We start from the raw sequence: 22,959 nt of genomic DNA on the forward strand, positions 1-22,959 counted from the left end.
CCACAGGAGGTCTGGGCTGAGTCTAATCATTGCAGAGTAGCCATGCTGATTGTTAATAGGCTTCTCCTTCCTCCTGCTTTCCCCTGGTTATGCAGTTTTCCCCTCGCCTGGCCCGGGCTCAGACACCCGCTGGTAGCAGCAGGGTGGCAGGAAGGTAACAAGCTTCCTTCAAACAACATTCACCCTGCTCATGAGGGATGCTAACTGAGGGCCGGCTTCCAACAAGAGCTGCGTCAGAGCTGGAAAGCTGCTTTTTACCTCTGACTTCCCTTCCTGCATGGGGATTTTGGGATGGAGCTGTAAACCGCATCTCTTATTTCTTATTCATTTGAATCACTTGAAGCAAGAGCTATACTTTTTCCCTTTCTTTTGCTGTGTGATTCTTTTTTTCTTTGTTTACCTAGTTGGCAATCTATTGCTAAAACACATCCCCTTTTTGCTCTTTAATGATTCACTGTGCACTCTCTTGCTATCCTATCTGTGAATTCATCTTTGAAATTTGAAGGGAACAGCCCCCTGCAGCTATTTTGTGCTCTCCAGTAGAGGAAGTAGGCAAGAAAAATCACACCAAAACCTTAAAAATGGGACCAGATAAAATGGGAATTTATCCCAAACCTGATCACACCAGGTTTGGGAACCTAGTCACACTTTTTCTTCTGTGTAAACTTCTGTGATGTTGTAGTTCCACAGGAATCCTCTGTTTCTGGTAAGGCAGGGGCGAGAAAATCAATACAATTAGTCAAGGTTAAGTCTACCTAAGGTAAGTGGTGAGTTCAGGGTATGTATGACTTATGGGCACGGGGAGGGATGGCTGTTGCAGATGTAGTGGCACTTTTTTGATTTTCCTGATTCTGTTTGGAAAGCTAAAATTTGGCTGTAAAATATCTATTTTTCTCTGTCAGCAAGACATTTTTATCCTAGTCCTCACTTTCTTACCCATTTCTGATCCTGCAAATCTTTCTAGGCTTTTGTATTCTGCCTGTCTTTCTGTCTGCCTGTCTTTCAGCATTGCTCATAGCTCACATTGATACCAAGCTTTCTCACTCAACTGGGAAGGCCACTATATGGCCATGTAAAATTTCATCAACTTCGAACTGCTAAAAATCTGAACAGTAAGAATTGTGTCTAAGGATAATTGTTTTTGATTCAAACTGATAAACTTCCTTCTTGACAAATGTCCATTCTTCTAGAATATCCAGCTGCAATTTTCTGTATCAAGTGGTCAGCAGATGTACTCTATAGAGGAAGGCATACTTTTTTTTGAATGCCTGGAACTCACTGCAGTATTGCTGCTTTCCTTCTCAGATAAGAAGCCTGAAATGAGTTTTGGAAACTTTTCCTCTGGCAAAAAGAAAAGAAATCTATCTGTGGATTCAGCCAGGCTAAATCAGAAAAATAATAGAAGAGGAAAATTTGAGTTATAATACGTGACATCAGTAGGACATATAGCTTAGGAAAACTTACCAGAATGAAACCAGAAAGGCATAGCCATTCTGAGCATTGATGTTGAGGGAAAGTGATAGAATAATCTATTTGGCCTTGAGGTCCAGTAAAATAGAAGAAGAGAAAGAGGCCTGTTAGCGAGGGTGGAAAAGGGAAATCCATTAGAAGAGAAAGAAAGTCTGAATTGGATGTTTTTGAAAGTTGCTGAAAAAGATACCTTTGTTCATAAAGCAGGGGAAAATGAAAGAGAATGTTTTAAAAGGCTCCCACAAAGCAAATGCCTAATTTTAAGAATACTCTTTATTGTAATTAGCAAATCAACCAAGTCAAATTAAGTCTAGTTTTATCACTATCAAACATAAGTTTTGTCTGTGGATGAAAAAGGACTTGTATTTTGAGAATATTTCTGTTAAGACAAAAGTTAACTGGGGCTGTGATGTTTGATGTTTGTTAGAGTGCTCTGTAGCTTGTAGAAGATGTGAAATTTCTTTATGTATTATCACTAGTCAACTATGATAAGGTGTAGCCTGTAAGATGCAGCCGCTGGTGCTGAGGCTGAAGGCCATGTAGTAAGATAGGTATGACTAAATGTGTGTCTGTGTGCGTTTGTATAGGGATAGATCTTAGAACATGGAGTATGGTAGTTCTCCATGACATAAATAAATGATTGTTTAAAACAGTGCTTACCTGTGTACCCAAGTGGACATATGCAGTAATACCTCCCTATAAGGTTAAGACACGTTGCCCCATTCAGGCATGGGTCTGACACGCATTCATTCACCTCCAGGTCACAGTGCTTGCCTTGGTAGCCTGGGACACAGTAGCAGGAGTATTCATCAATCCCATCCCTGCACACTGCTCCGTTGTGGCACGGTTCCGAGCTGCACTCATCAACATCCATTTCACAGCGTGTACCTGTGAATCCTGTGCGACAGAGGCAGGTGGGCCTGGCCAGGCCATCGAGGCACGTGCCTCCGTGTTCGCAGGGGTTGCTGTCACACATACTGATGGCTATTTCACAAGTGGTCCCATTGTACCCATCCGGGCACTCGCAAGTGAAATTGAGGTTTCCAGCAGAACTTGAACAGGTAGCATTTTGAAGACAAGGGTTTGAGAAGCAAGGATCGGAGGTGTTATTGCAGAGTTCCTCCAAGCGTTCCTCAAGTGACATGTCCGCACAACGGCAAATATTGTCTCTGTGACCAGTAATGCATGTGGAGTTCTTTTGGCAGGAGTTCGGTGGGCACCTGGAATCATTTCTCATGGGAAGTGACTCTAGAAAGGAAAGAAAAACGATCCTGAGGGACTTCCCCAGTAAACCAGAAAGAACTGCAAGTCTTACCACAAATCTATATCTTGTAGAAGTGGTCATCAACGGCTATGCAATTATCAAACTGAGTGGCATGAAGTTTACAATGGCATCCTATGATTATTACTATTTTTTAACAAAAGTCATGTTACTAAATCATGTGTGCTTCAGAAAATCCTTGAAGCTTGGATTCATAGTTCAAGAATCTATTTTCCACATGTTTTCCCCTCTGTGACAAACAGGTTGTTTAGAGCACCTCCCTATCTCCCCTGCAGACACTCAGTTTCCTTGCTGTTATGGAGTGATGTGGAAGGATGGATTTGGAAACTGTGTGGCTACTGAGAGCCACACGGAAACAGCAGAGGAAGAAGATAAAAACATGTGGAAACAAACACCCCTGTGCTCTGTGATGTGATGTGGCAGGCTGTGTTGGTGTCTGATGTGAAGTCTGACTCAGCAAATAATTAAAGAATATTTTCCACTGCTTTTGCGAAAGGGGTTGCAAGGGAAATAAATGTTTTGATAAAGGCTTGTTTTTTAATAAAGTTGCACGAGGTTAATCGGGAAAGCCTGACACGTGATGGCTCTGGTAGGCAGAAAAGTCATTTTCATTCTTACGCAATTAAGATCACTTTGTGACTTGTTCTGACAGACTTTCTTAAAATTTGTATGTTGCATCAGAAAAATAGAAACCAAATGCTGATCACTTTGGATTTACGTTGGCTGACACTTGAGTTAATTATCAGTCTCTTCATAAACATTGATACATTAATCTAATTACTAGAGGAATTTGTGCCAAGCATTTCAATGATTAAATCCTTTTCATGTAGCTGAGGCATTTGGCAGTAAAATTCCTTGCAGTAAAGCTTGCCATCTACTGGGAAACCGCCAGTACTGCCAGAAACGTGTCAGTACTTTGCATCTTTTAGAAATACTGGAGTTATTAAACGTAAGAAATGCTGAGAAAGACAAAGAAAGTTTCTTTTTCCTCTTGAATAAGTTTGCTTAAGTTAGTGATGCTCTTGATAATATAATCTCAATTTTTCGTATACCAGTCAGTACTTTAAAAGCACGATTTTGCTGTTTTTTTTTTTCCCCAGCTCTTTTCTTAGACACCAGAAACTGTAGGAATCATAGAATTATAGAATCCCCGAGGTTGGAAAAGAACTCCAAGATCATCAGGTCCAACCATCCACCTGCCACCCACTAAGCCATCTACCTTAGTGCAGCGTCTAAATGTTTCTTGAGCACCTCCTGTGGCAATGACTCTATGATGTAATACAGAGTGGTTTGGGATGTTGGAACTGCATGGAAATGAACACAATAGGGCAAAATTAAGTTAGGGGGAAAGGTAAAATAAGTAGGGCAGGAGTTGTGAGAAAGCTGAAACTATTTGGCTCCTTACTCTCCTGTCAAGGAGACTAATGCTCTTCAGTTAAGCAAGTGATACTGAGGAGCCTGATCTCAAATTTTTCCTGAGGATTGGATGGAGTTTTTTCTAGGTTCTGTTTGAATCAAAGCTAGAATCTTCTTGCATGCTTTTCAAAACGCTCTGCTTTCTTAAATGGGTGCAATTTAAAGTAAATCACCAGTTTTCCCTATTCTGTGAATCAGATTAGCAATCAGCCATTCAGTCTGCATCAACAAAACCTTGCAAACTATGTTGATCTGTTTTTAGCAGAAATGTATTTCAGCAAAGGTTTGTTCTTCCTGCAGGTGACTCTTCCCACAAGTTAGTGAAACATGTTAATCAGCAGTGTCATTTAAAATCAGATTTCAATCACCACCAATCACATTGGTATGAGTTTGGGTTCACTTCAGTGCGGTTATGCCTGCACTTTGCTAATCATCACTAATCATCTCATCATGCCTGGGGGCTCCTTGTGATTTGCAAGGCTGTTCTTCAAATGTGCCTTTTCTTCCCTGAAGGGAGGACTCTAAAGCTGTACAGAGGCTCTTAGCACTAACAGCTTCAGGGCCTTTTTTACATACGCTGCAGAGATTTTTCTGAGCTTCTTAACAGAGGCAGTCAATTTTCTAAGGAGGAAAACAAAAATACTACGAGGAGATACTAACTTCTTGATGTCCATAGTCGTCAACAATACTTTTACTGTGCTTCGGGCTTTGAGGAGGACTGTTTTTTAGAAAGAAGTTTTGAATATAACATGAGGGTAGCAAGGGCTCAGATAGTTCGACATCTGGATTAACATATTTGTATTGTTTTCTCGTTTAAAATTTGTCCTTGAGATTTTAAAACTAATCTTTTGATGAAATATCAAGATATGCAACTTCAGTGTGGCGTTGAAGTAGTTAGCTTGTAACTAGAAATATTTAAATGTATTTCAAAGCATTGAGTGCTGCATAGAATAGCACTTGGCTCTGGTGTAATTCAGCATCTATCTTCATTTATGTACAGTATACTGTAAAATGGAAAATACAGTTCACAATGACAATAACTTGCTTGCAAGGATAGTCTTAGAAAATTGTGGATACGCATATATATTAAATCTTGAAGAACTAACAGTGAGGTGAATGCATCTGCATAATCTAAAGAGTAAGAGTTTGGGTTCACATACATTCATTGTAGACTGAAAAGCAGAGATGCCATTCAAGGATCAGCATTTGGCAAATATTGAAGAAAAGGACATAAAAACATGCCATTGTGGATTAAGCACTGCTAGGTAAGGGGGCTGTTTTAGCCCTCAAAATAGCATTTCCATCAAGATTGTGAGTAGGTCACTTTTTTTCTTTCCACACCATTCTGATTTACAAACTGACATCGCAAACTTCCAAAACATTGCACTGACATTATTGCATCCCTATGCAGCCCATCTCCCAATATGCTTGTCTGCTGTCCTAATAATTGAAAGCAATGAGCAGCTTGTAGATACCGTGATACTGTTTCTCCTTGTCAAACTTCATTGGGGATGGAAATGCCACTCTCTAGGACTTCCCCTGTGCTATCCATGGTCAGAATTACGGCTCCATCTGCTCAGTGAGAAAGCATACCTTGGGAAAGTAGGAGGGAACCTGTAACAAACAAGCAGGAGCTTGTCACTGTGGCCATAAAGAGTTAATCCTGACTTCAGCTGTGTGTCCAAAATGTCCTAGCATGTTGTTATAGAAACCGCTTTCAGGCTTTAAATCTTGAATCATGGTTATAACCATGGTAACCGCCACCACACACAGGCACGAAAGAAAAAGGGCAGTTAATTGAAATGTTCTATTTTATATTGAAAATGTTTCAGATACGTTTGTATCCAAAGCCCAAGAAAAGTAAATTAATAACATATCTGAAGGAGAAGTATTCCATATTGTAATGATATTCAGTTGTCATTCTTACGCCTATTTTAAAATGTTGTTTAGGAAGCACTTTAAGATTGAAGCTATTTGTGATTCAAATTACAGTGCATGTTATTTACATGAGTGTCTCTGTGCTGATCACTTCTGCAAGCTCATGCTTGCTGATTTGTGCTGCTCCCCAGGAACAAAGGATGCTACCATTTGCTGTCATTTTTCCTTGCCATCTTGTTCTTGTTGTGCCAGCCCAGACTTGTCTGTTTGCTGTATGTTCTAGCAGGCTGTACTGCCACAGCAAGGTGTGTTCTCTCAAAGGCACTGGCTTGGCACACTGTCCAACTAGTGTGAGAGAGGGGTGGCTGCAGCCCATCAGCTGGTGAGGTGTTGTCAGCAACAGGCAAACCAATCATCTCCAAAATGAGATAAATGTTTTCTTCTCAAAGCTCCTCTTCACTTCTATCCTAAACGATGTTAGCATTGATTAGAAACTGAGTTTATTGCTGCTGTGCAATCTCTGCTGCTGTACACACTGTTGAATATAACATTCCTCTTTCACGGTTTCAAAGTGTATCTGCAAGCCCTTGTCTCCTAAGTCTAGAGAAGAGTAAAGATGGGTGTGCAATTCAAGTCTGTGGCCAAGTAATGAAAACCTTTTTTTTAGTTTAATTAATGTAGCAGAATTTATTCTTAACACAGTAGTGCTGGATTCCTTCATACAAGGGCATGGGGATATGTGGGCAGGTGATGAACAACTTCAGTACATGATGGAGGAAACCCAGCAGCCAGCTTCGGATCAGCTTTTCTATTATTTTTTCAGAGGCAAAAAACAGAGATAATCAGGAGTGTTCAAAATCTAAAACAATTTTAACTAGATGCTAGGGATGAAATCAGTGCCTTTCCTGCTTGCAGTGCTTTTGGATCTTCAATAAAGCTGGGGACATTCTCAGCATATGCCTTGAGATACAAAGCCGTGTGTTTCCAAACTTGTCTTGTGAACCAGGGAAAAATGAGAGCAATGTTTGCAGCTGCATTCACCTGCATTCACAGCTTTCCAAAAAAAAAAAAAAAAAAAAAAAAAAAGAAGAAGGCAAAGGCATACACCTTGGAAGCAAGTATGGAGCAAACTAAGAAGGGAAACAGTGCCAGAACCCAGAGGGGCTGCAGGAAGCATGGTCATGCTTCCCTGCAAAACACAGACTGCAAAATTGACTTCAGGTTCAAATTCTGTCCCTGTGTGTTTGCTTTTGAAAGCCACTAGGAGGCATCTTCTTTACCTTTGATTCTACTATCCACTCCATTGCCCCTTATTTTATTTTGTTTTATTTTTAATAAGAGAAATGCATACAGCAATGATTTTGATGCACATTAACATATACAGGTGCTGTGATTTTAAAATGTGACTGCAAATGTTTGTAGCAGTGACACAGGTCTGATTTCTTTTTCCAAGTCAAAATTAGATATGTTTAAAGCCCTTGGTGTAAGAAATGCATCAAAACAATCTGCAACAAAGGACAAAAATTTTTTTTCATGCAAGTAACATTTTCACATTCACTTTGTTAGTCACCAATTCAGAATCTTTGATTTTCATTTCTTTACATCCTGGTTAAATTTTGGCTTCAAGAAGACATGTATGAGCTCATTGTTCAAACATACAATGGTGATAAATCATGGGGAAGATGGTGTGGCCAGGTGTGTCACATAGGCATATGCTGATGATTCCCAGTTCAATGTGGTCTCCATAAGCACTTGTCTTGTAGCATCTGATAACCAGGAGATGCCATCAAGGCACATTATATCAGACATGCCATATCCTTTCTGCACAGCCAAACCTCCAGCAACAAAATGCATATTTAGAAAATGATGTTTTTTAACATGCACTAGAACAGGGGCAAAAACTATGACAAAATGCATAAGGCTTTCATAGATCTGTTCCTTTCTCCAGCCGGCTTACTGTGCTCCGCTTTGAAGTCCGTAAGGAAGCAAATGATTTAAAGTTTGTAAGTGCAAAGCTGCGTAGTGATGTGTACAGATGCTGGGATTGCCTCCAGTGGGTTCTCAATAACACAGCTGAGAATTAAACTTTGCTGAAGCCAGCAAAATGCAGCAGAACAGCAAGATCAGCTCCAACTGTGTGTGCTGTCCCTCTGAGCTCCCTGTGTTCACAGTCCTTTTCTCACACAATTTGTTTCATACAATGTAACAGTACTTTTGTATCAAAATCATGATGCTGCTTCTCCAGTCTGGCCAGACTTTAAAAAAACAATCAGCTCTGTAGCAGATTGACATTGTTTTGCTAGATGTATTGTGCACTCTGATTTCAATACAGAGCACAGGGAAATCGGTCCGTCTTTTTCAGAGTGGTGAACTCGTGGAGGAGTTCACTTTCCTGCCCTTTCTGTTATTTACTGAAGAACCCTTTGGTTCAGAAATCAGCTATTTCTTCCCTGTGTGAGTTCATCACCAACAGGGATTTAGAAACTGTGTGGGGAAAATGGCAACTCCTGTACTGCTGACCAGGCTAGAGACAGTTGTGTAAAGGGTGCAACCAGAGGCTCCACCTGCTCTGCTTCTGCAGAGCTCTGGTGCTGAGGGCTGCAACTGGTGGAGCCGAAGCCACAACACTGAGATTGGTGAAGGACAACAATGTGGTCATCATCTGCACCAGCTGCCCTCATTGACCTCTCACAGGTAAAACTCAGTCAGAGACCCAATAGAAGGATGCTATAAGGAGGCTTCCAGTGAGTGAGAATGCTACAGTTTCACATAGCGATGAAGCTCCACCATTGGTGCTGCGCCATGGTCACTTCTGCCTGCAAGAGCAACAGGCTACAGACAATATTGTGGCATCCTGAAAGTCTTCTGACTTATAACAGGGGAAGAATTTGGTTTATGGCTTTGTATGAGGAAAAAATATTTCAATTCCAGAGTAGGTTCAGAAACGGAAATTAAGAAGGCTGGGAGCTACGTGAAATAAAAGTTCAGATTAGTCTAGCTGTGCAGACTACCATGGTTTCCTCTCTGGTTTTAAGAACTGTTTGCTGATTAAGGGTAAAACTGTACATGGACCCCCATGTAGTCCGTAGGGCTGTTGTTCCAGCTTTCTCTAAAAGCAACCACCCTCTCTTGTTCACACTACAGTCCTAGAGAGTTCTGGCCAGGCTCTTCCTTGAGGATCAGGTCTTAGTAGGACTTGTTGGAAAGGCAATGTGAACAAACTAAATTAAAAAAAAAAATGAATGATACAAATTAAATAAAACTCGTATTGTGGTTGAGGGAGAAGAGGAACTGCTTTCCTGCAGAGAGAGATGCATGAGACTTTGGAGGCTGCGAGGAAAATTAGGATTCTTACTAGACTGAAATCCCTGTCTTGACATCTACTATCCCATACAGATAAAGAGCTGGCTTTATCACATGGCTGTTTGTGCAGCTCATTATTCTGCCTTTTTCTTCAGAGCAGAGCATGATGTCTGCTCTGTGTCGTGATGTTCACAGCGAAGTGCAACGAGCTTGTGCCACTGCCAGGCCAGTTACAGCCTCTGCTCTCATCAGCTCTGGCTTGTTTCTGTGCAGTAGCACTTGCCTGCCTGGCTGAGTCACCTGGTGTTCTCAGAGTTCATGGCTGTGTATGTCACACTGCTTCAGATATGCTACTGAGAGGACAGTTCTCCTGGCTTCACTCCTACATGATAACATACAGTGCAGATGTTTTCTGCCACTTGTTGTCTGCTGGGCCCCAAGCTTACTCTCCCTGCTGGAAATCTGACTGCCGGGGCTCAGAGTTTACATGCACAGAAGGAGCGTGAGCCAGAGCAGTAGCAAGGATAGGAATTGAAAATCCTCTCAGCAATTAGGGATGTCTTTCTCTGAAACCTTTGCAAGATGCTGCATTGTAACAGTAAGGAAAAACAGAAGATTAATCAATGCCAGGGCATGACCAGGAGCCTTCTGTGGGGAGACCTAACCAATAAGCCCCTCATATTGGAGGAATATCACTAAAAGGCAAATTGTTTAAACAAACCTAATGTGGTGGTGTGCTTTAGAATAAAAGAGCTGCCCAGAAAAAAAAAAAACATGACAGATTTGATGGCAATAATTGTGATAAATATTTAGTGACTGGATATCTGCTCTCACTGGGAGCATTTTTGGCAGAGAGCTCCATGACAGGCCTTGCTTTATGATCCCAAAGGGCACCATGCAGCGTACTGTGCTGCGAGGCTGCAGAACGGATTGGAAAGTAATTCTCAGTACTTGGCACCTGGGAATTCTGAAAAGCCATTTTCTCTTAGGATTCATTTCCTTTGGTCAGAGAGATTATTAATTATGGATAGCCTTGAACAGAAAAAGGCACTGTTACTTAGCTCCTAAAACAGTGTCTCATTTAAAATGTATAAAATATATTTAATTAGAGGGTCAACTGTGGTGTCTTTTCAAGACAATTTGATATTAATTGGACGATGGTAGCCCTCTGTAACAAATATCCTTCCATTAGTAATCAAGGGAGTTCATAAGCAGAACAGCATAGGAAGGAAGCACTAAAGCATTTATTCTTCAGCTTGCCAGGGCAGTTGGATCATCACCATCCATATAGACTATGGATCGTATAGTTCAAAAGTTGTTGTGTTTGCATGGAGCTGTCTCCTTTGTGCCCTGTTTCTCAGTGGGATACAAGCTTAGTAAAGTCATCTTGTTCACTTAACTAAGTGAATAACTGCATTTCAAGCTGAATTTTACCTCTGGATAAATGGAAGCATATTGTTCTTGCTAATAACTATTTAGACTAATTTTGCCTCTGCCCTGTTTTTGTCTGAACTGTGCTTTACTCATTGTGTTTGAACATATGCAGATTGCCACAAAATTGCTGGCAGTTGCGGCAGATGAGCACAAACTTATGATCATCAGCTTGTAGAAGTGCACGCCTAGTTTACTCTTAGCATGGTATATCTGTAAGTACGTGTTGATTTGTTTCTGTCATCTATTATCAACATAAATTATATTTGTTGACTGGAAGAGGTTTATTTCTGTAAATTCTGTTGCAAGACTTAACATTTCCCTTATCCTGCAACATTAAATATTCCTGCTATAGTTTGATGCAGTAGTTGCTATATTTTCCACGTACAGCAATTATGAATTACATCTGTGAAACAGAAAGCTTAGCTCCTAAGCAAGGTAGGACAGGTTCCTGTTGGGGTGGTTACACAGAGACAGCTGCAGGGCAGTCAGCAGATTACAAATTAGCACCTTCAGTCCCTTGCTCCTCCTTGGTTCTTTAGGAAGCTAATGAGGTGGAGGCTGAGCTTTCTTCTAGCTCTGGAGCCTAAGCCTGTATCAGATCATTTAGGCATCCGTCTTCAGGCTAGTCCTGCAGACTGGGAGGCTTTGGTAAAGCACCAGTGCTCTGTAAGAAGTCAGTACCTAGCTGCCAGTATTGCTGTCCCAGGGGTTGTAGTGCTATTCTCTACACATGGCTGCTTCTGGTTCACCTGGGCTGACTGGCACAGTGCTTCTTTGGTAAAGGCCTGAGGCTCTGCAGCAAAGGAAATGATGCTTCAGACTGCTTTCCCTCCCTTGTTCCCTTAAGGTGAGAAGGCAAGATGCAATAAAGGAACAGAACACAGAGAGCTCTGTCCTTCCTTGAGCACAAGGAAGCCTAGTGCATCACCTGCAGAGTGATGCAGTCTGCCCCGTTGGCGAGCTGAGCTCTGCTCTGCTTTGCCTTGGATATGCTTTCACTACACTTTTCAGGTAAGGTTCAAAATGAATGCGTGCAAGTATAATATCGATTTATAAAGTGAAATCTATGTTACCTAGGTGTTGTTCTAAGAATGGATACTTTGGATTAGTATCAAATTTGCACATGTGCAGAGATTTTTTTTTTAAGGGAGGAATAATGTGATTCCTATTGATCAGAATTCCCATTCATATCAGTAGTTATTTTGTCAAATGGCTGATATGCAAAGCTTTATTTGTCAAATACACACGTGGACCTGAGCTCTCAGCACTGAGAGGGCTGTCACTGGAACACCTGAACTTCAGCTGCAAAGCCTATCACAAGTACCTCAAACATGTCCCTACTACCTCTGAAGCAGTTCACAAATTGCTGTGAAGCTCAACTGCAGGAGCACTAGTGTTTTGCACATGCCTGTGGTGGCTGACTTGTCTGCGGCGTGGTTCTGGAGTGAGCTGGCAGAAGTCAGTTAATGTTCTCTGCATTTGGAGTTGCTATAGTGACAATTTTTTTGGTTTTTTGTTTGTTTGTTTTTTTTAAGGTGTGTAGGTTAAGCATTGCCTTCTGTGAGCGTTGAGGGCTTTGTCTGTGAGTACAAAAGATGCTGAGACACTGGAGGGCTTGTTATATGCCTGCCCTTCAATTTTTTTTTCTCTTTTCTTTGCACGTAGTTTCAGTAAAAGCAGAGACTGCTTTTCTTCTCCTCTCCTGGATTATTCAGCATGTAACTCTTACTGAACCTAACTCCATGCATGTTGTTATCCTGCTAGCATAATATTAAGCATTTGTTAAATCAATGCTAGATGATGCTTTCTTTCTAGGCTGCTTCTGTAAGTTGTGAAATAACAATGTGCGTTTCTGCTTTATTTGTAGCAAAGGGCAATAATGCTCCAGGCTCTCTTCTGCTGTCATCTTTCTTTCCTGACTGTCTCAAAAAAAAGGCTGCAAATTAGTTTCTGGGGAGATCCTCATGTCAACACCTTGCAGTGCTCAACACACTGTGCTTGCCAGGCAATGCTACTCAAAGGACCTGAGCTCTCTGCACTGAGAGGGCTGTCACTGGAATACCTGAACTTCAGCTGCAGAGTCCATCACTCTTTGAGCTGGCTTTTGCCAGACTTGGCTGAAGTTTTTAGAAAGCAGCTTTTATTAAAACCTACTCGGAATATGAATTTGAAAAAGCAAGGTCTTGTTTTCTCTAAGCTGCTGTCTTTCACAGTTTTTTAACAATCTTTTTAATGCTTCTCTGCTTCTCTTGGCAGCTGGCTACAGTGATTGAGTTTTTGTAAGTGTCAGAACAATATCAAGACGATGTGAAGACAGTGTCAAGACAAATATATAGAGGTGATGCTTTGAAGGTGGGAAAGCACTGTCAGTGCTCCACAGTGAAAATGCTTAGGTGATAAAACCATTGCTACCTTGAGCAAAAGCAAGTGGAGCTCTCTAGATTATTGCACTATGAATGTGTCTGGTTGACAACCCTGCAGTTAAACTGAAAAAAACAATTAGCAAGGATGTCTTGTCCCATGTCTTCTAGACTACATTCCAATTCCTAATACCCTATCAATAGGATGCCATTCTAATATATGCATGTGCTGCACTGATTTGTAACAAGCACACTTCATTAGAAGCCAGAGAACAGGAATTCCGAAAGACTTTCAGGGTGAGGTGCAATTCACCTTCAGGGCAGTTTCCAAGTTAAGCACTGATCTCACAGTGAGCCTGTGAATTTGTTGTGTTTGTGTGCTGTGCTTTGTCTCATTTCTGTTCTGAGGGGAAAAAAAGGCCGTTTAGTGATTTCTAAATCCCACTGAAGGGATTTAAAAAATAAAAACAATTCCTAAGTAGCTTCCAGGGAATAATGTACTACAAACCCTTCAAAATATTTTGGGTGTTGTCTTCAGATATAAGAGTTAGTAGTGAACTATTTGAAGGTGAAAATGCTCGGTACTTCCTACCTTCTAAATAGCATGTTCGTATACATGTTATTATTTTATTTCAAGAGAAGAGGTTGAATAGTTAGATTTGTTTTACTTGTATCCTGTGAAATAACTGAAAGTAGTCATGGAAAAACTTTCTATTTTAAAGTCACACTATTCCTGTGTTGTGTATTTGCTATGTGTAACAGCTTTAAATCTGTAAACATCAACCTTGTGTGACTTTATTGAGATGAATTACAACTTTTACCATAGCAACAGAAGCAACACTCTAAGTAAGCTGCTTACTCTGCTTTTAGTCTAAGTTTTGTGTTGCAGAAGGTTGACTTTTCCCCCTTGCCCATGCAAGTTTCTTTAACCTGAAAATAATCTGCTATCTTGAATTGAATAACAGCTGGAGAAGAGCTTTTCTTGCCTAAGGCTCAGATGCCTTCTCCTACCAGTGCTCACACCTCAGCCATCATGTGCCTCTAGAAATTGCTGCGTCTAATACTCCCAGACCAAAGCCTATAGGATGGCATGTTAGTGACTACAGAGAGTGTGTTGATCCTTTTGTAGAAGAAGGCTGAAAGTTATCAAATAAAGTGACATACAAAGGAAGCCCTTCCAGTTAGCAACTGAAAATCTACTCTAGGTTTGCCTGTACTAAATGTAAGAATGAATAAATAATCATTTTATATATATTTGCTGTGGATGTCTCAGGCTCCTTACAAATCTGGAAAAGTGTGTCTTCCTTCCTCTGTATGTATAGGTATGTGTGTATAACATGAAGTGAAAAATGTAAGGTCTACATTAGTAGAGCATGGAACAGGGAGACTGTACTCAGCTGTCCCACTGCAGGAGACGTATTTGCCTTGCCCTTCTGTAACTCAGCTTTTCCATTCCTAAAATTGAGATGCTGCCAGTTTACATGTAGTGGCACTCAATCTGCTTATGCTTTGTAAAACACATGAAACCCTTCATGAGGAGAAGTCTGAAAGTGCTCTTTTTGGGAAAAAATAAAATTCAGCACATTTGCAAGGAGAGGAAAGGAACCTATTCCTCTGCCCTCTCATGAGCGTGTTGGCTTTTGGCATGTTCACAACTTCAATAACTTGAAAGTTAGGAAAATTCTTTGAGAGAGTTTAAGCTTAAAACTCAATGTACAATTGCAAGTGCTGGGAGAACAAATGAGTTTTACAGGGTGAAATGGCAGTCCAATCTTGAACATGAAAGCAAAGCCCTCGCTATTAGCACAGGAAAACATTAAGATTCCAAGATTTCACTTGAGAAGCAGAACTAATTAGAGAAGATTAACAGAAATGAGGCATGTAATAGCTGGAATAGGGCATGACTGCACTATGAAAGGCTGACTCGCAGGACCTCTCATCAAGGTTAAGATCTGAAGAATGCTAGACTTTTTTCAAAGGCAAGTGGCAAGTTTTGCAGATGTTCCCGAGGCAGCTGAACAGTCATTGCTCTGTTCTGCACTTCCCCTGTCTCAACTGCCAGCCTTGATGTCAGGGTATGTTTCTGACTGTGGGGATTTATTTCAGGTGTACATTTGTATTCCTATTGCTCTCCAGTGGATCTGAAGAGGTATTGTCACCAAGTCTGTATTAGATTGGTAACACAGTGGAGATCTGAGATGTTTATATGAAGCTAGTAACTGATTTTTCTTGCACTATTTTTTTTTTTTTTTTTAAGTTGGGATCTGAAATATACTCTGAATTCTTCTTTTCCCATCTTACTTTCCATCTCTCAATCTTTCTGTCACTAACTGGCTTCCTACAAGCTCTAATAATCTCTTAATTACTGAATGGTAATTGTCATTCCAGAATTGGTTGGATGCATTTTCTGATGTAGTCCCGTAAATGACTGACACACAACTACTGTAGTAACAGGCTCAGATAAACTGAGAACATTTCACAGAACAGAATCATGGAACAGATGAGATTGGAGGGGGCTTCTGGAAGTCATCTGGTTCAACCTACTTGCTCAAAGAAGTATCAGCTAGAGCAGAAAGCTTTCTTTAAAAATTCCTTATTTTTCGGAAGCCAGACTTACTGTAAGCATGCGTAACCTCATGCCTGTGGTTAATGGAAGTGCTGGTGCTTGTGAGTGATTGCAGAAAAGATGCAGTCATCCATGAGGAACCAGCATTCCTTAGCCTGATTCAGAGGCACAGTATAAAAGATGTGCAGGGTTAGAAGAAGACAGGAGAATCTGTTCCTCTGTTGCCTGGATGTTTATGGTTAATAAAAGTAAGGAAAGAGTTCTTCTGTCTGTAGTAAAGATGACACCACGAGTCTCAAGGAGGCATAATTAAATAGCACTGGCAAGTTGTCCTGTGGGTTTCCGCTAGAATGGCTTGTTTCTATGCAAACCCAAAGAAGAAATGATGCAACTCAGGATGCAAACACGTTTCCAACTGGTTGCTATGCATGTTATACAGAAATCTCTGTGAATTGCAATGACAGTGTCTTCCTGATTTTAGTAGTAGTGGTGATTTTTCCCTCAAAGTTAGATTTAAGAGCTGAGATCTAATGAACAAAGCCTCATTGTCACAAGCAAGTTAAGCCTTAGTGAAGATTAAATAATGTAGTGCTGTATATGATCTCAGGTATCTCAAAGAACACCATTCTCAGTCAGCTTGAAGTGAAGCCATTCTTGACAGCAGCCACAAATCCCTGGTGCTGTAAAGCAGAGCCACGCAGGCCCTACTGGACAGCACAGCAGCATCTATACTGAAGCCAGAAGGCTTTTAAAGTTAAGCTAGAATAATCAGAACTGTAATCAACTCTGTTGGATGCTGTACGTGGAATATAAGAAGTCTGAAAACATATGCAACTCTTACTGGAGTAAGATGACTGGGAGGCAGGGATGAAGGTTGGGGATACAGCAGCTCCACTGTCAGCCATTTCCACTGGGCAGCAAGAATGCTTGCAGAGGTCTTCAAGAACAGAAAGTGCCCATGTGAATGTCATCAGGCGTTTCCCCAGACAAAGTGCAATATCTGAAGGTTCTTATATGGCTGGCAGACTGTAATGATTCATTTGGTCTAATTCTGCTACATGTGTAGAGTTACGACCTCTTCCTTCTTTCCATTACTTGTCGGATCACTAGGTCAGTCTGATGAAAAGATTTCTATCCAGATTCCTATAAGGTTTTTAGAGCCAATCCTTTCTTATGTTTAATCCTATTCAAGACTTCCCCCTAAACACATCTGTTTCTTCACTATCATGGACAAAGGCAGAAGGTCTGGGATGTCTACTTTTTCTTTGGGAAATTCAGTGTTCTTTGGAAACAGCCAATTGAATACAGAAATAGAAATAGTTTTAGGCATCTTACTCTACTTGCACTTGTCCACGCGTTCCAGAATGCGTAGATGTAAGACTAAATTGAATCAGACATTTAAGACGTACTTAAGAGAGAACAGTACAGATAGTCACATCAAGCAGAGGGCATTTTTACACGCACTGAGGTATGCAAAATGTTCAATACCATTAGTAGTGAATAAAGAAATACAAATGTCAGCAGTGTTTAATGTGAGAGAAGGGATGTGTTCAGCTGGAAAGTCTGAAATGGTGTTTCTTGCAAAACGTGTGCCAGGTATTTTCTTTTTGCAGTTGCATTGTAGAGAAACCTATTTTCTTTCAGCTCTCATGGGATATATGTTCCAAATAACTACACAGGTAGTGAGCAAAGAGTTTTGGGATTATTGTTCCTACCAACACATTTCTTACATTTTCCAATATTTTAGGATAGAAACAACATGGAGATTTAATTTCAACTTCATTTTAATTACTGTTTTGTAGGCTGTACTGTTTTGTAGGGACAGAGCCTACAGGAGCCACATGCATCTTATTACTTGATATCTCTGATGTAATCTCACGTACATTGATGTCATTCTCTGGCTTGGTGCATCCTTTCTCTGCACCATAGCTACCCAAGGAAGGCAAGGGGCTGCTGGAGAAGCTACAGTTGCACTGCTGTACATTATATCAGACATCTCCAGTGTTTTTGCCCTTCTTGCAATTATGGGAGTCAGCTGACTCTAAGGAGAACTGTGAGCCCCATGGCCTATAGACTTGTCCATTGCAATCAAATTGCATCTCATGTGGCCCATATTCTACACTATGCATGTAATCCTCAGCTCTGCTATACTTCTTTATCCTATCAAGAGAATTACATGCATAGTTCTGCAGACTTGTTGCTGATAACAGACCCTGTTCTCTTTTTTCTGCAGTGTGGGCACTTGACTATGATCAGTTCAGGTTCATGTATGGCCAGCTACAGCAAGAACACTGCTACAGTTGCCCCTACAAATTGTAACAAAGCTTAGTAAAATACATTTCAGGGTATTACTGCATACAGATGTCTTCTCAAGAGCAGATTTTTATAATGGGACTTCTGGATTCCGTGCTGTGATTAGTTCATCAGTGGAGGTTACTAGTGGAGGTTACTTAACTTGCAGTTATTGGATCCTTACAGGCTGATGGCTGTCTAGTTTTCTCCATCCTTGCCTTGACTCTCTGTCAAATTGTTGTTTTCAAAGTTTTCATGTCACAATCTAATTCTGGGGCTTCCTTGTGGAAGGAGAGCTAGTGAAGTGCTCTGCACTATCCCTGCTAGGATTGTCAACAAGGGAGAATGGGAAGCTGTCAAGGACAGTGTGAGCAATATGCACTGCCTTTCATCTACTCCTATAGCTCCCTGGGCAGCCTGGATGTGAATCAGAGCAGTTCTGAGCTTAACTACTTTAGAGAGCAGTTGTGGCATTCCCACAACAGAGAAAACACAGCAGTACCTCTGAGAAATAAAGTAAGGGGAATTTCAAGCCGTGCTGTCCCTAGCCAAGTCCTTAGGCTGGGCTATGCCAGTTAGTGTGCCTCCCACAGTCTTGCTCTCAATCACTGTGATTGAGAACACTTTAAAGGAACGCATCCTGTTCTCAGACTTCCTGAATAATGCAATTGAAGATGCTTTGTCTGTCTCTGCTCCAGGAAAGGTTAAGGGAATAGGATCCTAGTATTCGGAGCCTTGGGCAGCCAAGCAAGAGCAGTGAAAAAAAACAAGGACTTCTCCCCAAAGCATCCATCCAGGCCACAATTATTCCAGCACAGCATTTCCCAACAAAGGCTGTACCAGGCAAGAGCCCTGCCTGGGCACTGCCTCTGAGCCTTGTCTGCTGGAGCAGGGACGTCGCACACAGCGGGTTAGCATCCCATGCCCCTTTTCTACCCACAGAAATATTTAGCCTTAGAAATATTTTGCTTTCTGTCCCCGTTGATGAGGTTTCAGGCAGGCAGAAGCTGCCCTAACCCTGAAGTTGCAGCAGCCACCGTGGCAGACTTGTTTTGTTGATGCCTGGAGAGGAGAGCGTGCTGCCTCGGCCCCAGGAGCCCCGTGGAGCTGCAGTGGCAGCTGCGTGGTGCGTCACTGCCTGCCAGGCTGCCCGCAGAGTGCCTTGTCGCTCGGCGTCTTTGTCAAAGGGCTGGGGTGGTTTCTGCTGACCCATTTTATGGGTGAACAAAATATAATCAATATGAAGTAAACAGAAGAGTCTCGTTGGGAAAAGGTTTATCTGAGTGTTTTGCTGTTTGCTGGACTGTCGACTTTCACGTATTATCACACTGTGAATGGCTGAAAAACAACAGAAAACTACAGTGGGAACTGATTGGTGAAACATGTTGGTTTCTAAAACCAACGGATTAATCTGTAATATCAATCTAGAAAATAATATCCATACCTTGTCTGTTTGCTGCCTACCCTCTGTGACTCCAGATGAGTCAATTACATTTAAAGGCTTTCTGTAGAAAGTAATGTTAATACCAGGGCCTTTCTTTCTCTTCTTAGCACCGCAAAGAGTAAAAGGAATAATTAGGGTTGCTTGGAGATGGAGGCAATCAAATTGTTTCTATTTATTTATTTATTTATTTAATACTGGGATGTGAATTATAAAGGAAACAAAAAGAAATACTCTTGAGTCCCTGGCCGCAACCTCCTGTGGTAGGATCAAAGGCACTTAGACTGCTGTTTCTCAGTTGTATTATTGGAGGGAATATGATGTGTATCCAGGGTCTAGGAGAACAGTCTAATGTGTATTGCTTGGTAGCTGATGCAATAGATATATTTGTTTGTTTGTTTTCTAAACTTCAGTTTTTAAAAATATGAGTTTATTGTTTAAAAATTAAGCTTTTCTCAAATGAAACATCATAGTGAAGAATTCCAGAATGATTATTTATTATTGCATGTCAGGAAATGCTATTTGAGTTTCCTAGGAGTATTCCTGGTATCTGTTTTGCTGCAGTAGATTCTGGTCTTGAATCACGTATTTATAAGGAATAAGGAGCTGCAAAATTAAGGTTCAGAGGGCAGTCAGTTTTCTATTCCTCTATAGGCTTCTTGCCATAAAAAAATGTTTTATTGGTAATCTATTTATTAGTCTTTCCTTGCATGGTATTGTGAATTTATTCAGTGTCCTTAAATTGCAAGTAAAAGGATAAATAATTTGATTAAAAAATCTGGAAGTCACGGTGTATGGTTTCTAGCACCAAGGCTATCTACCCCCATAGAAATGAGTGCTTTTGATATTTGAAGTGCCAGTTTAAATACCAGAAAATTAAGAGTAGATACTTGCTATCTCAAAGGCTGGGAGTGAACTAATTCCTTGCTGAAATTTCAAAGTGATGTTGTAGACCGTGCACTGAGCAAGGCTGGCACAGGGCTGCCCCTGCTTGGATCAGCACTAATCCTCGGTGCAGTGCCATCTGCTCACCCTGTCCAGGAGCTGTGCCCAGCTGGGTCTGGCCATGGCACGGCTTGTGTGTCCTGGGGCTGTAGTGCACTGGGTTCCTATAGACACCCAAGTTGGTGCTGACTGCCCCGTCTGTGTCACATCAGCTTTAATCAACAGTCTGGACACTCTCTGACAGATATTTACCTAATCTATTCATCAAAAAGCTCTGATAGGGAGATTTGATTATCCTGCAATTGGAAAAGTTCACTGCAATCTCACCACTGCTTGTGGAATCTATGGCTGCAGAGTGCCTGCCCTTCGGAAGGTCGTGGCAGCAGCTGATAGATGTTGATTACTATTGTCTTTGGTTTAGGAAACACTGTAATCACACCCTCTGCCAGGCTTCTCTTGCTATGACCCTTTCTTACAGGTGACATCTTTCTAAATGTCTCCCTACTTCTGCTGTCCCTCTTCAGCATTTCCCTAATTGCTTTTCTTTCTTACAAGCTGGATGTAGTCAGTACTGAAGGGTGCGCTGATTGCTCACCCTTGTCTTGCATGTCATTTTCCTGTTATCACATAGTGGTAATATATTTGCCTTTTCATACAGTTTTTCAGTAGGAAAGTATTTGATGTGGTCACAAAGACTGTTTGTTCAAACAATTCAGTTTTGCAGTACTTTAAAGAAATACTATCATTACAGATGTGGAAAAGTTCCAAAATCTAACAGTAGTTAATGACTGCAGATTCCTGTCTCTCAGTTCTGTAACTGAGACAAGGTAATAGGCAGGAAAGAAGCAATCCACCTATACCAGAAACATGCACTTTAATCCCAAAATTAACTAATAAAGCTAAAAAATTTTAGAAAACCAAGTGCCTCAAGACTGATGTTGGCTCACTCTTGCTCCCACTGAGATAAGAGATGCCAACAGAGCCATGCTGTTTAAGCTGACTGAGCTGACTGAGCTGTGTTCTGGTCATGGCTAAAACCTGCCCCACTGCAGAACTGGAAGAGTCTGGCTGACTTCTCAGTCTGCAGAACAGATCTGTCTTTATGTGTCTATGGTAACATTGGATTTAGAGACCTCTACACCTCTTAAGGACAGCTTTTTTTTTCTTCTTTTTTTTTTAAAAGAAACAATAAAATAACATCTGGGCCATCTGTAGAATGAATTAAAGAACAACTTGGGTTGGAAGGAATTTCAAAGTTCACCTAGTTACAAACCCCTAGCTGAGGGGCTGTTGCCAGCTATCAAATCAGGCTGCCCAGGCCTCATCCAACCTGGCCTTGGCACCTCCAGGGATGGGTCAACCACAGCTCTCAGGGCAGCATGTGCCAGGGCCTCACCACCCTCTCTGTGAAAAACTTACCCAACATCTAATCTGAATTTCCATCCTTAATGAACTTTCCAAATTATTTAAAAAAAAACAAAAACTGGGAACCGAAGGTCACCAAATCCCCATGCCAGTGCTCCTGGGGCTAACTAGTTGTAGCTGTAAAATTTGGCTGGGCGGACCTTTTGAATAGTTTATGTGTCTATTAAAACATTGTTTATGTCTTCTGTTCACATGGCACTTGAAGTGCCTGGCACCAGTTTCTCCTGTACAGTGATGCTGTATCAGTGTTTCAAGATCAGCTGTGGAGTCTGTGCAGCTAGCTGAGCACAACTGACACACACCCTTTTGCCCAAGCTCTTTTCTTTCCCATCTATCCCTTCCCTAGTAGATCGGTCACAGGGAGCATTCAACTTGGAAGCTGCTCTGTTGTTGAAATGGTAGATCTAGCCTTAAGGATGCCTGTAAGAACTGGAATTAAAAGGCTCAAAAATGAGCGTGGTTGGGAGGTTTTTAAGGTCATGTTTATGCAAGTGGAACAAGGTTGAAGAAGTTAATTCCTTGTTGAAAAATGATAGGGCATTAATCTCACTTAGGATGATAGCAGGCCTCTAAATAAGATTTCCTTTTCTTACATAATATGGGAACAATGTACAACAGCTAGAACAGGGGGAAAGCTGTAGTGCTGCTGGTGCTCAGATATTAGAGGCTGTGGCCCTGGTGCAACACTCCTCAGTGCAATAATGAGGACCTGCAGAAGTACAGCATCTGCTATGAATGCATTGACTGCATCTTAACAATAATCCATTGGAAAGCTACTTGCATCATTGATTGTGCAGGAGGGACTAGTGGTATGAGCAAAACCACAAATCTCTTTATATGAAGAGCTTTATTCCTAACATAGTAATTAAGCATTAATTGGAAGTTTAGTGAGTAATGGGAATAGTTGCAGGAAACTAAAAGAACTTGTCCACGGGGAAAAATTGCATAGTGCCAGCATCTCTGGGGAGCAGAAAAGAATTGCAGAGAAAGCTTGGATGTTTTTTTCACATTAATCTCAGATGAAATTCCATTCCTAATTTATTAACATTTTGGGGAAAAATTATGAACGTGTATTGAAGGCTTACATCCAGTACACAGAACTCATAACCATGGGAACAAGGCACAAATGAATTTATAGGGTTGTAGC

General features: G+C 41.2%; 1 protein-coding gene across 1 annotated transcript in view; it reads right to left on the bottom strand.

Moving 5' to 3' along the window:
• The window catches only part of CRB1 (crumbs cell polarity complex component 1), an 87,014-nt gene that overhangs the window by 59,839 nt on the left and 4,216 nt on the right, over window positions 1-22,959 (bottom strand). Inside the window, exon 2 of the mRNA XM_052666947.1 lies at window positions 2,131-2,718. Within this exon, the coding sequence (XP_052522907.1) occupies window positions 2,131-2,718 (588 nt within the window). The remainder of the gene's footprint in view (window positions 1-2,130; window positions 2,719-22,959) is intronic.

This window comes from Tympanuchus pallidicinctus, unplaced genomic scaffold (genome assembly GCF_026119805.1).
Source record: "Tympanuchus pallidicinctus isolate F22 unplaced genomic scaffold, pur_lepc_1.0 scaffold7, whole genome shotgun sequence".
NCBI lineage: Eukaryota > Metazoa > Chordata > Aves > Galliformes > Phasianidae > Tympanuchus > Tympanuchus pallidicinctus.